General features: G+C 46.1%; 1 protein-coding gene across 1 annotated transcript in view; it reads left to right on the top strand.

Moving 5' to 3' along the window:
• The first annotated feature begins 868 nt into the window (after nt 1-868).
• Nucleotides 869-16,239, top strand: part of slco5a1 (solute carrier organic anion transporter family member 5A1) — a 40,483-nt gene continuing 25,112 nt past the window's right edge. Inside the window, exons 1-2 of the mRNA XM_076761230.1 lie at nt 869-933; nt 1,410-2,867. Coding sequence (XP_076617345.1) covers nt 1,907-2,867 — 961 coding nt within the window. The 5' untranslated portion in view covers nt 869-933; nt 1,410-1,906. The remainder of the gene's footprint in view (nt 934-1,409; nt 2,868-16,239) is intronic.

Below are 16,239 nucleotides of genomic sequence, written 5' to 3'. Positions count from 1 at the left end.
GACTGAGTGGGGGTGTTGTCTGAAGAAATAAAACGCCTCCAGCAGACATTTTTGTTTACAATTTATTGCGTCAGAGACACTGCCAGGCACAGAGCCCACTGTCTATACGAGCCTGTGACCAGTCAATCACTGCTGGGTCAGCAAGGGTCCCAGCTGTCCACATGACGTAGTGTACTAAACAAGCCACCATATGGAGCCGACAAGCATGCTGGTATATGAAGTCCAAGAGTTAATGTATTCAGAATTAACAGAATGAAAATAACAACGCATTAATATTCCCTGAATCATTCAGTGTTGCTTGTATATTAGAGAACACCTTTGTCTAATCTCAGTTTTACATGTAGCCAGAGAGCGAGCTGAATGTACTTCGGACTCACGAAAGAAACTACATGTCCCAACGTGGCTGACGTGAAAACAATTTACCCCACGATTGGCTGCATTCACGTTACCTTCTCCTCGTTGGCTTTTACCTAACGGCTTGAAATGTGCGGATAAAATTTGACGTATTTTTGCATGTCTGGTGAAAATACCGAAAAAGTAGACCAATATATGTTTATTGGTGATTGTTTTTACGTTTTAGAACTCAAATAGCGCAGAGCTACTCTGAGTTTTAGATGTCTATAGATTATAGGTAATTCTTCATGGGTAAAATCATTGATGAATAAATCTATCGACTAAATTCTTCCTTTAATCATCACTTAGTTGATTTATTTTTAATCTTATGAGTGGCTGAAATGTAAATCAGACACATTTAAGCGCATTTCCCCCACTTTACTGCCGCTCCAATCTGTGAATAATACAATTTCCGACTGTCATTTAAAGCAGCATTTGCCCACCACCACCAGCAGCAGCAGCAGCCATCCGCATCAAACAGACTTCATTCAGTGAGTGGCCGCTCCGTGGAGAACAACAGGCTACCTCCCGCTGTCCTGTGTGAGTATTACAACCCTCCGTACCTCCAGCCTTTCCTAGAAGTTATGTCAGATAATATTTGTCGTCGAGGACGACACTTATTGCGGCTCAGTTTCACAAATGTCTCGTGCTGAATCCGGCTTTTATTTCTTTTCAAAGTCATGAATGAGACGTTTGCGGACAGCGTGCTCTTTTGTTCTCTTGGTATATTTGTCGTTTTTGACAAAGGGAAGCTGGGTGTAATGTACCCGCTGCGACAGTTTGCCACCAATGCGACTGTTTGTTCGTGTCATTTTTGTTTTTCGGTGGGATATTATCAGGTGTTTAGCAATTTCGAGCAGTTTAATCCAGGCTGGACATATGACCATACAGCCAGAAGTGAAAAAGGTTAGATTTTGTAGGTATATAAATGTGTCCACTTTGGAAGTAGCAACCATTTTTTGATATTTGCCAATGTTTTAATTTACCTGTTTCTATCTTTCTGTCTTTTTTTCTAGGATGCTGCACAGCTATGGGACAAAGGAAACAAAAAAAACCTTATGAATCAAGGCTGCTATCTAACAAAGAGCCATAAAATCGATATCAACGTGAGATCCCAAACTAGGGGAACATTGTAAAAACAGCACCTTTTTGTTATTGGTCCTGCTTTTTAAACATATTCTAAGGTATTTGTCGTAAACAAATCACTCCATAGACATTTTCAAGTGTAAAAGGAAGGTGATGTTCGTCTGTATTCAGTCTTAGAAACCACTATCACTTGTGCCTTGTGAGGCACTGATGTTGAGTGCTGAGAGGCTTTTTGTGACAGAGCAGAGCTGCTGTAAATAGCTATGTGGAATAAAACATGCACATAACTCGAGGGGTTCAGTCCATCCCAGTCCTCCTGGCAGGGCAGTCTTCGCTCCAGCACCCAGCCCTGCAGCAGCTCCACGGCGTCCTCATGTGGCACTACTGACCGACAGGAGTCCACGGAAGCTACGTCTCCAGCTGCGCCATGACTTCATCGGACAATGACGAAATGGGGAGCGACCTGTCTGAGTCTCTGGAGATCCACGAGCTCCAGGACCAGTACATGGACCCTGAAAACTGCTTCAAGTCCAAAAGCTTACCCATTCTGAATGGACCCTGTCGCCTAGACCGAAAGGCCGCCGAGCCTCCGCTGGTCAACACCACCCACACCTGCGTGGCCGTGGAGGAGAGCAGCGAGCTCCAGCCCAAAACCCCAGACTCCAGCCAGGCGGAGTCTCCCTCCTCCAGGACAGACTTCTCCCCCTCTGCCTCCAGCATGGTGGGGCTCAGCAGCTCATTACCTGTAGAGGGCCACCGGGCCGCTGGCTCCGGGGGTAAAAAGCTTGGTTTCTCTCTCACCCGCCTTATCCGCATCCCAGCCAGGAAGTATGTGCGGGTCATCCTTCGGGACTCCCGCTGCTTCCTGTTCTGCATGTGCTACCTGACCTTCATTCAGTCCCTGATGGTTTCGGGCTACCTGAGCAGTGTCATCACCACCATCGAGAAGCGTTACAGTCTGCGCAGCTCTGAGTCCGGCCTGCTGGTCAGCTGCTTCGACATCGGCAGCTTGCTGGTGGTGGTCTTCATCTCCTACTTCGGCGGCAGAGGTCAGAGGCCGCGCTGGCTGGCTGTGGGTGGTGTGGTCATCGCTGTAGGGGCAGCGCTGTTTTCCCTGCCCCACTTCATCTCACCACCTTACCAGATCCAGGAGATGAACTCCTCAGCGGGCCACGAAGGCCTCTGTCAGAGCGGAAACGGCAGCGGGCGCGAGCTGCTCGACGTGGCATCGTGCCCTCGCGACCAGGAGGGCAACGAGCACAACCTGTATGTGACTCTGTTCATCTGCGCTCAGATCCTGGTGGGCATGGGGTCGACGCCAATCTACACCCTGGGGCCCACCTACCTGGACGACAACGTGAAGAAGGAAAATGCATCTCTCTACCTGGGTAAGACAATCCGGATGTACTAGCAGTTGAATGGGAGGCTAGATTAATGGCATGTGTAACCACTGTGAAACATTTTATTTTCCTCCTTTATGACCCACATTTACAAAAAGTGAAGGAATTATGTTGGAGTTAGGTGGCTGCTTTTTCAAATTGGCCAGTTTCACTAGTCTTGCTCCACAGCTCTGATGTGTGACTGCATTAGTGGTCTGTAACACAATCAGTGTCAAGTATCCCGGCTGATTTCGTTTCCTTCAGAAATGGATTAGATGTTTGCATTTTGATAGCTTTAGAGGATGGCTTGTAAGTGTTTGGGTCTTGCTGATGTTTACTGGGAAGGTTATGTGCATGGACCCGGGTGAGTTCAACAATGCACTCATGCCCCCCCCCAACCCATGTCCTTTTGATTTAATCTTCACGGCATGCAACCTCTGCACCACACTGAGGTAAATACAGAGACTGCAAAGTCAACCTTGGAGCACATGAGAGGAGTGTGGGACGAGAAGCAGAACTGGGTTGCTTATGATTAATGGTCCTGTACTCTGTGTATGTCTGTGTGTGTGTGTGTGCGTGTGTGTGTGTGTGTGTGCGCGCACGCAAGATAGTTACTGCTGTATCCTCAGGCTTATGTGTGTGCGTGTGTGTGCACAGAAGGCTGGCAACAGTAAAGCAACGCGCTCTCACGTTTAACCAGAAAAGACGAGTTTCTGTTGCGTTAGCAGATTGTCGCTTGTATTCCAAGTTATTCGTACATTGCTGGCCTTAATGGTTTTGCTCAGAATGATTGACTGTACATACAATACCACATACTCTACATAAGTCATAGATGAGTGCATGATTGCAGAAATAATCCTCCTGTCTGTCTTTGTGCTGTAGATGGGTTATTAGGACATGGGGCACCCCTCAGTCTGGTACGCTGTTTTACACAGATGGTCACTGTCTGACTGACCAGTGTGTAGGGCTGCAAATAATGATTATGTTCATTAATGAATCTATTGGTTATATTTTGAGAAATTGTTTACACTGTAAATGGCCTTCAGAGATTCCCAAAGACAAGGGAAATGTCTTCAATTGCTTGTTTTGTCCAACTAGCAGCCCAAAATGATCCACTCTGCAGTCAATGTTTGCATTATCTCTTGATAAATAACCTCAACCATTAATCCATCGTAAGTATCATCAATTTGACTCTCGGTGATCTGCTAACAGATTAACTGACTAATTCTTCCGGTGTGTGAGTTGTATGCAGGCTTTTGTCCATCTGCCTGTCTGTGTGGCTTCATGAAAACGCAAGGAAAACAGCGCTGAGGTGGCTGCACAACATTAGCACGATCGCAACATTACGCAGCCTATGGAGCACATTCGCTGGAGTCCTTTCGCTGCCTGCTCCGCTGCCCCCGAGACCCAGTATCGATCACATCCCTGCGTCACAGGGAGCCACTGCAGCATAGCTATTGAAAAACAGCCTCAAACACAGACTCGCCGTGCCCTCACCTTGGCAAGCACTCCAGAGCGAATGCATCGGGGCTCGTAAGGCTCATTGAGTCCTCACAGTCAAGACATCCTCCTCGCGCAGATATCCGTCAAAAGCAGCACTTGCTCCGGTGACCTTGTTGGCTATTTCCAGAGGACTCGCGGAGGGATAAACTGTTTCGTGCCAGGAAAGCATTGTTTGGGTGAACGAGAGACATGCTCTGACATGTCAGCAGAGCAGATAAGTGGTGGGAAGATGTTCTTGATTTGTGTTTCAGATACTCACAATAACCATGGTAACTGGCTGGCCTTCGGTTCCTCTGTCTCTGTAGGTTTTTATCTGTGACATTCTCTGAGGCATGTTGCAGGTATTTGGTGCATGAATCAGCCACAGGTGAACGAGTCCAGGTGGTGCTGCCTTGAATAGAATCCACCCTCAGACATAAAATATCCTTTTCACCTTTTCCGAGCTCAGAAAAGCACATTGTCGGGCAAGTGTAAGAATGAACATTGAAATGTTCTCCCTGCACGAAGGAAAATAGAGTACCATTGAAGCCATTTCCCCGTTTTCCCAATGTAGGCTACCCACATCTAGAGGAGGCTTCCCCCACGCTTACCTTGAGGTGGTTTTCTCCCCAAACCCATTAATGTGAAACCCCATCGCAATTTACACTGGCTCAGAGGGGAGGAGTCGCTCGCGTTTGTAGGACAGCAGGGTTTGCACTGTGGGGTACTTCTGGTGCCCTTGGAGGGAAAGCCAGTGTGTGTGTGTGTGTGTGTGTGTGTGTGTCTTTTTGTCAGGATTTATCCTTGTGTATGCATGCATACACAGCAGGGCAATCCCACTGACCTGTTGCCCCATTTCCCAGCTCTGGCCCCACATCACTATGGTAATACAACGGGCACGGCATTTGAACTTTTACTCTACTTTCTGAGGAAATGGTGAAATTAGGGTACAGTTGATTTGGCTTTGTAGCTCTCTCTCTCTCTCTCTCTCTTTTTTTTTAAGAGTTTGTGTTTTTATAGTACTCCTCTAGAGAGACTGCCAGCTTGAGTGTGGAAGTAGCCACCGTGTGCACATTTCTGCCTCTTTCCTCAGTCTTTTCCCTCTTTCTGCTCTGACAGATTTACTGCACCCCATTCTTGGCGTCACTATGGTGAACGTTTGTCCGGCCTCTCTCTGAGGAGGTGCTCCATCTTGTGTGAAGGTAGCTCGTTGCACTCGCTGAGGGTTCTGTTCAACTGGAAGCGAACCTGTTTGAAACGCTGCCTGGCTTTTGTTCTTGTTTGTTGTCGCTGCTGTTTCTGAACGTCTCCAATCTGTCATCATCTTTGTCTGATTTGGCAACATAATGAGCCACAGAGCCAGAAGATCAATAATCTAGATTCTCCTCATTGAATTGTTGATCCATTCCAAGCTTTGGACAGCGGCCGTGTCCGCTGCTTATGAGAGGGGCCGGGTTTTTTTCCCCCACTGATGGCCTCTGTGATTTACAAGCTAATGATGCTGAGAAGCTGTTATTGATGTGGGACGAATGGAGAGGTCAGCTCTGATTAGATTGGCGTCTGTGTGTCCACAAATCCTTTCAGTCACGCAAGAAATTGAAAGTTTGAGTCAGAGTGAGCACATTAGTTGGGAAAACCCACATCAACTGTTATTACCACCCTTTGTTTATGCACTATTGCGCCAGTGGAAGAGGTCCACTCTGTCCCCTGGCGATTAGCCAAATAGCCTGTAATTCATAGTTCACCCGTTCTCCAATACCACCCTTTCTACTCCGTGGAGCCACCATCAAACTGCTGCCTCACAGGCTGCTCATTCCCTGGAGCCTCAGCAGCGCATTGGCCGAACTACGGCAGGTGACTCCGGAGTTGTCGGGCAATCGCTAAGATTGTCTGTTAAATGGAAGAGACGTCACTTGGGTTTATTCTCTTTGGCCAACTGTTGTATTGAGTCTCAAACTGATTAGTTTTGTGTGCTTTCTGGGATCCTGAAGGGAGTCGTTAGTTGCGATAAGGAGTCTTTCATTGGTGGTTGAACTGTGGGTTTTGTGTTGAGCACTGACGGCCTCCTTGTTTGAGGTCTGAGGGCATTTTCAAGTTAAGTATGTAATTATTATGAGTTCTATATCAATATTTAGATAATAGGCTAATTAGGCCTAAATGAATCTTTTTTTTTTTTTTAATTTAAAAGTCTCACCCCCACAGTGTCTGCTTAGAGAAATTCTGGCCCTTAGACAAATATAGTTGAGGAGTCTTGGTCTAGGCTTCGGAGCCTCTTTGCATATAAATATATGCATGTATCCAGGCTACAGGCAGGATAAGGTTAATTGATTCCTCCTGGCCTCCTGGCCTCCTCATTAACTGGTTTGCAGTGCAGATGGCTCTGAAACTAAGGCCCCTTTCACACATGTAATCTGTCCCTGAAATGTTCAGGAGCATTTCCTGCGTGTGTGTGTGAACGGGAGCAGGGATCGATATTCAGGGAAATCTGTACTTTTCCGCCTCAAGACGTAGAAACACTTCAAATGCCGGTGCGGCTGTGTAGTGAATGGAAGCAGTAACATTGCAGGGACGGGCAGGAAAAAGGTTACGTCAGCGTGATGAAAGACGCCTTCACTTGGAGTGAGCGAACTAATCACAAGACTCCGCTCATGACCGATTTCAATCCGCGACTTGTTACAGTTTGTAGATCACAGACATTACTTGCCTTGTAAACTTGTTGAATATTGAATACGTTACAAGAGCACCAGACAAAAACAGCGTCTCTCCTGCCACGTTCCTGATAACAGTAAGAGATGCGTTCGACCGAGCACGCGTACATCTGGTCTTGCCCCCGTCGTCTTTGTTTGTTCTTCTGCAGAGTTTTATGGTGGTAGACATCCATGAGCCTTGCAGTACCACCACCTGCTGGGCTGTCGCTTGCCCTGTCTCCTCTGAAATTCATGCATGAAAAGGTGCAAGATGGAAATCACTCGCGGGGATCCCAGTAATCCACCAGGAACTATGTGTGAGAAAGGGCTGGTGTGTGTTATTGGTGCTAGTCTATTATTAATGTTTTGTTTGAAAGACCAAGGACGTCTGACGTAGCCCCGGCCTGACACAGTGGGACTGTAGAGGCCTGTTTATTTACTAAAGAGGAGGAGGAAAAGAGGTGGTGCCCGGTTTAGGAAGAGAGGAGCTCCAACACCCTGCAGGGACAGCTTGAACACTGGTCCTGTCTGCACTCCCTGATACATACAGACACACACTCATGCTCACATAAGCGCAAGGGGTGTGTTCCCTGCTCTCTCCCCCTGACAAATTTAGAAAGAACAGTTGCCCTCAGTCGCTCTCCTGACTTGTGTTTTGTGTAATATCTGTCCCCACCGATCAGAGGAAAATGGAGTAAACAGTTATTTTACGGTCATACCTCGCTGTGCTTTTGTTTTTTTGTGACTGAGGATTATCAGTCATGGCCCTTTCTCTGTTCGCTCATTCAATTTTATCAAATTGTGTGTCCTGTTCTGCTTAGCAGCCAAAGCAAATCCAGATTGTGCACACACACAGGAGCAAACGCACAAGTCCCCAGAGTATCCGGCCCTCTCCCCGTCGCTCTCCGCCCGTCCAGGCCGACAGATCACATTTCAGGATTGGTTAGGGTACACGTTTGGCCCCGTCACAGCCTGGCACACATATAGAAAGGAGCCCGGTCCTGTTTCATCACTGTCCCTTTGGCTTATTCTCAAGGAGGTTTTAAATATCTCGTCTACCCTCCCCTCAGTCCTGTTGGACACACAGGCCCTCAGGGTTACTCAGCAGCAGGCGACCTTTTTAGACTACCAGGCTGCCAGCACTGACTACTACTACTACTACTGCAACCCCTACCGTGACCCGCTGACCCCTCCGAGGCCCGTCCTGTGCCTCTGACTGCTCTGTCTGGGCTTCATAATCTTTCTACTGTTGTTTTTCTCTCCCACCACCTTCTGCACAGACAATTTTCTCTTTAATCAGTGCGCAGGAAGAGTAGGAGTTGATGGAATAAGCCAGAGACGGTTCAGGCAAGTGTGGGAGTCAGTTTGTTTCCAGAGGCAGGGGTCTCAACCACAACAAGTGCAGCGCGGTCATCGCTCAGCCTCATTGGCCGATGACTTCTGGCCGTTTTTCAGTGTTGTGGCCGTGTTGTTTTGACAGTGTGGGAAGGTTCCTGGGGAAATGCCACAAGAGTTTTTTTGTGATTGCAGGAACGCTGAGAAACCTTTTGTGTGAAGCTATGCGGCGAAGAAATGGACATTTTTTTCTTTGTTCTTGCTGGCGCTTTGGTCCATGTTGTTCCTCCAAATCCTCCTTGATCCCTGGCTCTTGTTGGCTCGGGTTAAAATTGAATAATGCTCAAAATAGCTTTTGAAGTGGTTTGTCGCCGCACAGAAACGTTGTAGGGGATTGTTCCTTCTCAGACAGTTTGGGACATTTACACATTAGAAATCGGCTTGGAAAACAGAATATCATTCAGGTTTTCAGACTGATTAATGCACGGCTGAGTGGTTTATATGTGGGGCCAGATATTACATCATAACTGCAAAAAGCTTAGGACGGCAGACACTTCCACCCCCACAAATCCTAATTATTTAACGCCTTGAGGGATTTCATGATTACCTGAACAGCATCTGTCAATTTGGAGAATTAATCTGTTTCACATCCAGCTGATAGCACATCTTAATGTGACATCTGTACTTGCAAACGGGGTCACATAGGGCTGAATAATATGCAACAAAATAATCATAATGTTTTGATGATTATTTGAGTCATAATTTTAGTGGGAGCTGGGGTCTGTACTAAACAAGCACACTCCCTTACATCTGGAAAATATGAGTTATAGGCCCAGACGTCTCTGTAGCACCACAGTGCTTAATTTCTAATGCCATGATGTGACACATTTCGCCTTCGTTCACCTCAAAAATTGCTTATTGCGAATTTGGTTTCAATGAATTGTTCAGCCCCACCGTCACATCTGATTCTTCCCTGAAAATGTTTTATGACCAGTAACAATAAAAAAACAAGAGGCCACTTGACTTCAGAGGTCTTTTGCCTTTTCATCTCTGCTGCCTGAAAGCACTGAGAAACCTGCCGCCTCCCTGTGTGTTTTCTCTGATTAAGATAATCACCACTGTGAATAGAAACATGTCCTTCCTCTGCCTGTTTTGTCTAGTCAGGAAATGAGTTGTGGTCAATAATTACCAGATGTACCAGATGTTTTATCTGCTTCCAGGGGGTACTGTATGTCCCGTGATGCCTATCAGCACACAGGGAACAGTTGCTATCAAGCACCGGCTTCCCTAAAAAGACCAAAGCTCTTGCCAGAGCTTCGTTGGGATTCAACTTATCTGACCTGTGCCAGCTCTCTCTCAATCGCATAGTTACATATGCTGAACAGAGACAGGCTGTGCATCCATGTCAAGTTGAGTTACATTCCCCTCGGTCCCTCGTGTGCGTCTTATCTGCTCAGCTCAGTCCGCCCTCCAAGTTGATTCAGTCCTTAGGGTGTAGTCAGGAGGGTTGTTTTGCTGCAGAGATGAAAAAAAAAATCTTCCTCCGTTCGAGTGTTATGCCCTAAGAGTGGTGGACCGGCCATTGTTCTCCTTGACCCCTGTGCTGCAGAGATGGAGAATGAGGGCGAGAGGGCTGCTGGAGGGGAAATGTGTTAATGGCATTTACATAAGTGTAAGAACATGTGGAGCACAAAAAAAGCCGTGGTATCTGTGAACAAAGATCTATTGTTCACAAATATGAGGATACTGTCAGCAAACACTTCTCCATATGAACATCCAAACAGATTTTCACTCTAGGACAACATTGGTGAGAAAATGAAAGCACTTTGTTTATAATATGCGTTACTTTATTGATTTATTTTTTACACAATGGGCATCCTCTTTAGCTTTTCTCCACTTAGATTGTCATTTGTCCCTTGCTGACCTTCAGCTGTTATTCTACTGTGCTGGCCGCACACAGTAGACCCATGTGTTGAGCCTCCTGGAGGGGCAGCAGCCCACTCTGAGGGAGATGGATGGCGCTAAACGTTTTCTGACCTCACCCCGTGGGATCACTGCAGCACAGTCCCACACACACACATACACACACAGATGTGCGGAAAAATAATGCACTAAGACCAAAAATGCAGCCTGACAGGCGTACAGACCGGGGCGAATTTCGCTGTGCACATTCATCCGTCTGCCTTAGCGGCTCTGCCAGGCTCTGTTATGCCACTAAATGTAGCGTTAAGCTGGTTGTGCATTATATAACGCAGGCTAATAGGCTAACGTGTAACTGTGATACAGCTCATTGGAGAGACAGTGTTTTGACAAGAGTCGTCCACTGATGTTAGCGGAATTTGCTCATTGTTGTGGGATGTTTGGGGGAAAAAAGGCCACCTAACAGCTTAAGAACAGTAGGATTCTTCTAACCAAGCACTTAATAATAATTTTCCAAAGCTCGCTGCTCTAATGCAAATTTTTTCCCAGGTTTTTGTTCCTCTAGCTGTGTGTTTTACATGGGGGGTGGCTAGTTGTTGTTAGACCGTTTAGAGATGTGAATGGCAAGAGCAGCTGTTAAGAGTTGGTGGGGCACTTGCACAGGGGGTGTCTGTGCACGTATACCGTGTGTGTGTGTGTGTGTGCGTGTGTGTGTGCGTGTGTGCACCTGCAGTTGGGGGTGGGTGAGGTTTGGGGCTTTGGGGGTTGTGTTTGCAGGAGGTGGGGTTTTGTGTTGCAGATTGTACACTTCTTGCAAGCATCCTAGTGGTACTTGTGCCTGTGTGACAAGACTGCAGAGAAGTGTGACCCATCAACATCAAGACAGGCTTCATGCACTCCTGTAACAGCGTGTAGGAGGCAACTCTGCTGCACGACAGCACTTCTTCTCTCACCTGATGTGAATGAAAGCAGCTGTGTAGTCTAGTAATTATATTCTCGTACATATTGCAGATTCATGGACAAGATGACGTAAGCTTAGCTGCTTATTCATTTTTTTTAGCCTTTTATCAGTCCATCCATATTTCTCACTGTTGCCAAGGAACTGGAACTCATGCAGGACACAAATTTGCAAAAACACACCTGCAGGTATCAAGTGGTAAATGTGATTGGGAGTGTGCCTTCATATGCTGATATGTTTTCTTGAAGACAAGGCGTGAGCTGATGTACACTGTTAGAAATGGTGCCTTGCGTGCAAACTTTGGCCATGTTGTTCGAGTGAGATCTGTAGATTTGCAATCAGCATTCTTTCTTGTTTACTTTCCTCTTGAGGAGTAGCCGGCGCAGATATTGGAAAGGAGGAGGAGAAACTGATGAATCGGCCAAATTCTTTGGCCAGTTGGAGATGAGGGAGGGTACTGCTCTTAGATGTGTGCCACGTCTGTCAGTGAGAGGGGCTGAAAAGCTGCAGCTGAAAGCTTGTGGCAAACTTACACCTAAGCCCCTCGTACTCACTACTATAATGTGGTTATACCCCCGGCCCAGATGCCCCCTTCATGGCTGTTCATCAGCTCAAAGATTATCTGCCACCCTCTCAAATGCTGGAGCATTATCTATGCATAGACAAACACACACAGTGGTGACAGATTTGGTGTGTTTGACGCTGCATTTGGGAGCACTCCACTAGTGTGTGTGTGCGTTTTGTAAAGAAGGAGTCAAAGGAGGTAAGGTAAGGGTTTCCTCAGGTTGACTGGATGGTGTATAGTTTCCATCAGAGGTATAGGCGTAATAACTGCGTATGTTTCTGTCAGTTAATGGAGGTGAATGCCCAGTCTTCCTCCCCACAGTGGCTCATACTGTTTGACAAAGCTGTTAAGTTACAGTGTGGTCAGTCCTCACCTAGAAAGGCCTTTATAAACCATAACAGTATCACTAATCCCACATATTTTATGACTAACCCTAATCTACAGTAGCAGGTTGTTGACTTCACAGCTCAGCCAGAAAATGAGGAAAAGCTCAATGGTGGACTGTCTGCTGTCTGTCCCTGCATGTGCATCCCGTTCTGTAGGAACATACAGACCTGGGGCCTCATTTATAAAACTTGCTTACGCACAAAAAGGGGCTTGAAAGTTGCGTACGCAACTTCCTACGCAAAGGTTGTGATTTATAAAAATAAACTTAGCGTGAGAATGTGCGCACCGGTACGCCAACTTTGATGCTTGCGTACGAACATTTTGGAGACGGGGAAACTGGCGGTGCAGATGGTGAGGTGGTGAATTGAAGCCAGATTGATCTCATACATTTAATGTCATCACATATCAGACTTATAGACCCGCGTAATCATAAACACCCAAGTGTGCAGTGTTATAGATGTGTTCCTTTAGTGAGCCGTTAGGCCTACTGCTGTATGCACAATGTTCATATATCATACTTCCATCTTCAAATGATACAGAGCGGTGGATGACACTGATGGATTAGTATTAATTGTGACAAGGTGTGTAACAATCATTCAATTTGCTGAGTAAGCATATAAATAGCGCGGTGACACTCGTGCGTAATGCTGCACAATGGATGCGCTGGCACTGCTGGAAGATCACGCAAACGGTAGGATCAGGATGGAGAGAAGTTTTCGGGACCACGGAGATTCCCTGGCCCATGATGATGACTGGCTAATAAGCCGATTCCCTAGAGCGGTGCTCTTGGATCTATGTGCTGAACTGGGCCCAGTGTTAGATAGACCCACTCGCCGGAACCGCGCCACCCCGGTGCATATCCAGGTGCTGACCACTCTGGGGTTTCTGGCGACTGGCTCCTTTCAGCGGGAATTAGCCGACAGGTAAGTGTTTGATATGATTAATATTATATAATGTTACATTGTCTGTCTAAAGCCCCTTTTGGGTATAATTCAGTTAAATTATGTCCTTAGGTCTGGGATATCGCAGCCATCCCTCAGCGCCATAATGCCAGCCGTTTTGGATGGCATTATAAAAATGATCAGTCGATACGTCAGGTTTCCTTACACTGTGGGTGAACAGGCCAACATTAAAAGGCAATTTGCAGCAATGTCCGGTTTTCCCAAATGTAATCGGCGCAATTGACTGCACTCACATTGCTATAAGGGCTCAGAGTGAAAATGAATTTGCTTATGTGAATCGAAAAAATGTGCATTCACTCAATGTACAAATTATTTGTACCTCGGACATGATCTTGACGAATGTAGTGGCACGGTGGCCTGGGTCAACACATGACTCATTCATCCTGACGCACAGTAGTGTGGGGATCTGTAGTTTCTGCCACAGATCGCGCTGTGGCACTGGAACTATTCACTGCGGTGACGACGTGCCGCCACTCATTTTTTTAATTATTATTATTTTATTCGTGACGCCACTACCGTGACCACCAAACAAAATATCCTTTCTGGCCTCCACCTCACCCACAAGCACCTCGATTTCAGTCTCCGTAAAATTTATTTTTCTTTTCTCTGCCATGATCGAACGTAAAATGCCATTGATCAGCAGGTATATTTATATGCAAAGTCATTCATGAGGTACTTTGCATTGACCATTCATGGTAAAATGTGGGTGTGTCGGGGGCGGGATGTGAGGTGAATCCACCTGCGCAATCTTCCAGGTGGAGTGTGATTTATAAAGGGAAAATTGCGTGCAGGTGTGAGTACGCACGTTTTATAAATCCGAATATTTTTTGGCGTACGCCATTTTCAGCTTTTGGGCGTACGCACACTTTTAGTATGGATTCTACGCAATGTTTTATAAATGAGGCCCCTGAACTTTCTGCTTAAAACTGCCCTCTCAGGTAACCAGTCTATAAACAGTCCAGGGCGAGCTAAAACTTGTGCAGGTCCTCGAATTAAAGTTGGGATGCTGTGCAAAAAAAACATCAAAATGTGATAATTTTCTGATATTTCTTGATCACAAACAGTTCATTTACAAAGGACTGTATTCTGTTTTTATTTATGTTTCATGCAGCATCCCAACTTTGTGGGAATCGGGGATGCAAAAGGAAGGGCAGTAAAGGTCACAAAGAAAGATGAATTAAGAGGAGAATCCACAGAAGATGATGGATTGGACAATTAAGTGGAGAGCAAAAAGGATTCGCCCAGTGTGGCAGTGTGTGAAAGACGTCCGAGAAATCTAAGAAAGTGAAGTAATATGAAAGAGAGGAGGCACAAAGGAATTATCACATTTCTCTTAGGCTGTGCCTCTGAATGACATCCCATCACTAAACCAGTTAGAGAGAAGTGTGTTGGTTTGATTGGCTTGTCTCAACGGGACATTGTGGGGAGGAGAGAGTGAAATAGTTTTCCAACTGTCTAATAAATAACGCTTTATAACGCTGGCTGGCATAGATGGTGAGAAATCCTTTCCTTTCCAACAAACTCTTGACTGACAACGAAGTTGGATTGCTTTGTGCTCGGCACTCACAGAAAATACCTTTTGTGACTGCTGGTGAAAACAGAATTTAATATGACAGTAACATCAAAAGTGAATCATCACTCACTCGTATCAACAGTCTTCAGTGGTTCGTGTTTATGAAATAACAAGTGCAGCTGCGCACAGGGCTGCTTGCCACAGGCTTTATCAGGTTTGCCTTACAATAGACTTTCAACAATAAACGAGCCTCAGTTGAGTTTACAACCACATCAATCAGAGAGGAGTGCACTCAGTCTACAGCAGCTGTGTCGTCAAGTTTAATGCCCATCTCAAAAACATATGCGACATACAGTGTAAGTGTGTAGGCATATATTAAAATACTGCAATCAGAATACAAAAATATGCAAAAAGTCACCAACAAAAACAGTGTTTCATTCAACATAAACCACAACAGTTTTAAAAAAGGAACCTCACCTCATCAAGTCTGATTTGATTTGTTCCCTAAACTCTTCAAAGACTTGACATCTTTTGTCCCAAACAGACCGATTTTCTGACAGTGATGGATTTAGAGGCCCTCTCGCATGTTTCAGTGCAGCACAGAGGAGTGAGCAGCTGAGGACTGACCCGATGTGCATCGCTGGCTGGGTTCTCCTGCCGTCACCATACTACTAGTTCATTTTTGCGATTTAGATTTCTTTGCATTCAGCAGAACTCCCCCAGGCCCTTAAGTGTATTCTGGTGGACATCGTCACCAGCAGATTTGTGCTCTTTTGCTGTCTTTGCAAGTCCAGAAGCCTTAGGCCAGCATCAGAATCAGCAGAAAATGGTCGTTTGGTGTCAGAGTCAGGACCCGTGACCCCTCTGAGGCACACAAAAGTTGCATTGCAAAAGATGTGGCTCCATCAGGAAAGCCTTGCATGCTAGAAACTAAGGTCACTGCTGCATCATTTTTCTTCTTTCTGGACTGAATTATGCCTGCACATCGCTGCGCTGGATGTCCTGAAGACTGTGCCACAGCCTCACTCCTGCAGCTGGAGCGCAGCTAGAAATAGAGATTCTCTTTACTCTCAATTTCTAAATATTTGATTCGAGCAAAGTGAGCTTGAGGGACCCCTGCATGGAAAGTATAACGGCTTGCATGAAAATTTTATTACAGGGTATTGTTCGGGCTTTTCCTGCACTGTGACAAAGATTTGGGCATTACTATCCTGCAGTGAGGAGCAGAGGAGGACACTGATTCTTACGCTATTCTGTCAAAAAGCGCTCTGACGGGGCATGCACGATGGATTTATGAACTGGATCTTCACCTGCCCTTATTGTGTATGACCTCTGCACCGTCAATCATGCACCAAACCACCACATGACCTGCACCTGGATCAAAGACAAGGTCACGGGGTCAAAGTTTGCTGTAGAGAAAGACACCGTATCTGGGGGAAGATAAAATCTGGAGAGGCAGACCTAAGATGCTGATCAGGTTCTTCGCGCCCCTTGTGACCAGTCATGTCTTTGCTTAAGGGGCTTATAACGGTTATGCCTGGAGGTGAAATTGTACAAAAGCCTGATGGGTGG

The sequence above is a fragment of the Chaetodon auriga genome, chromosome 21, assembly GCF_051107435.1.
Source record: "Chaetodon auriga isolate fChaAug3 chromosome 21, fChaAug3.hap1, whole genome shotgun sequence".
NCBI lineage: Eukaryota > Metazoa > Chordata > Actinopteri > Chaetodontiformes > Chaetodontidae > Chaetodon > Chaetodon auriga.
Note: the sequence above shows the minus strand (reverse complement) of the source record. Positions and strands in the feature narration are given on the sequence as shown.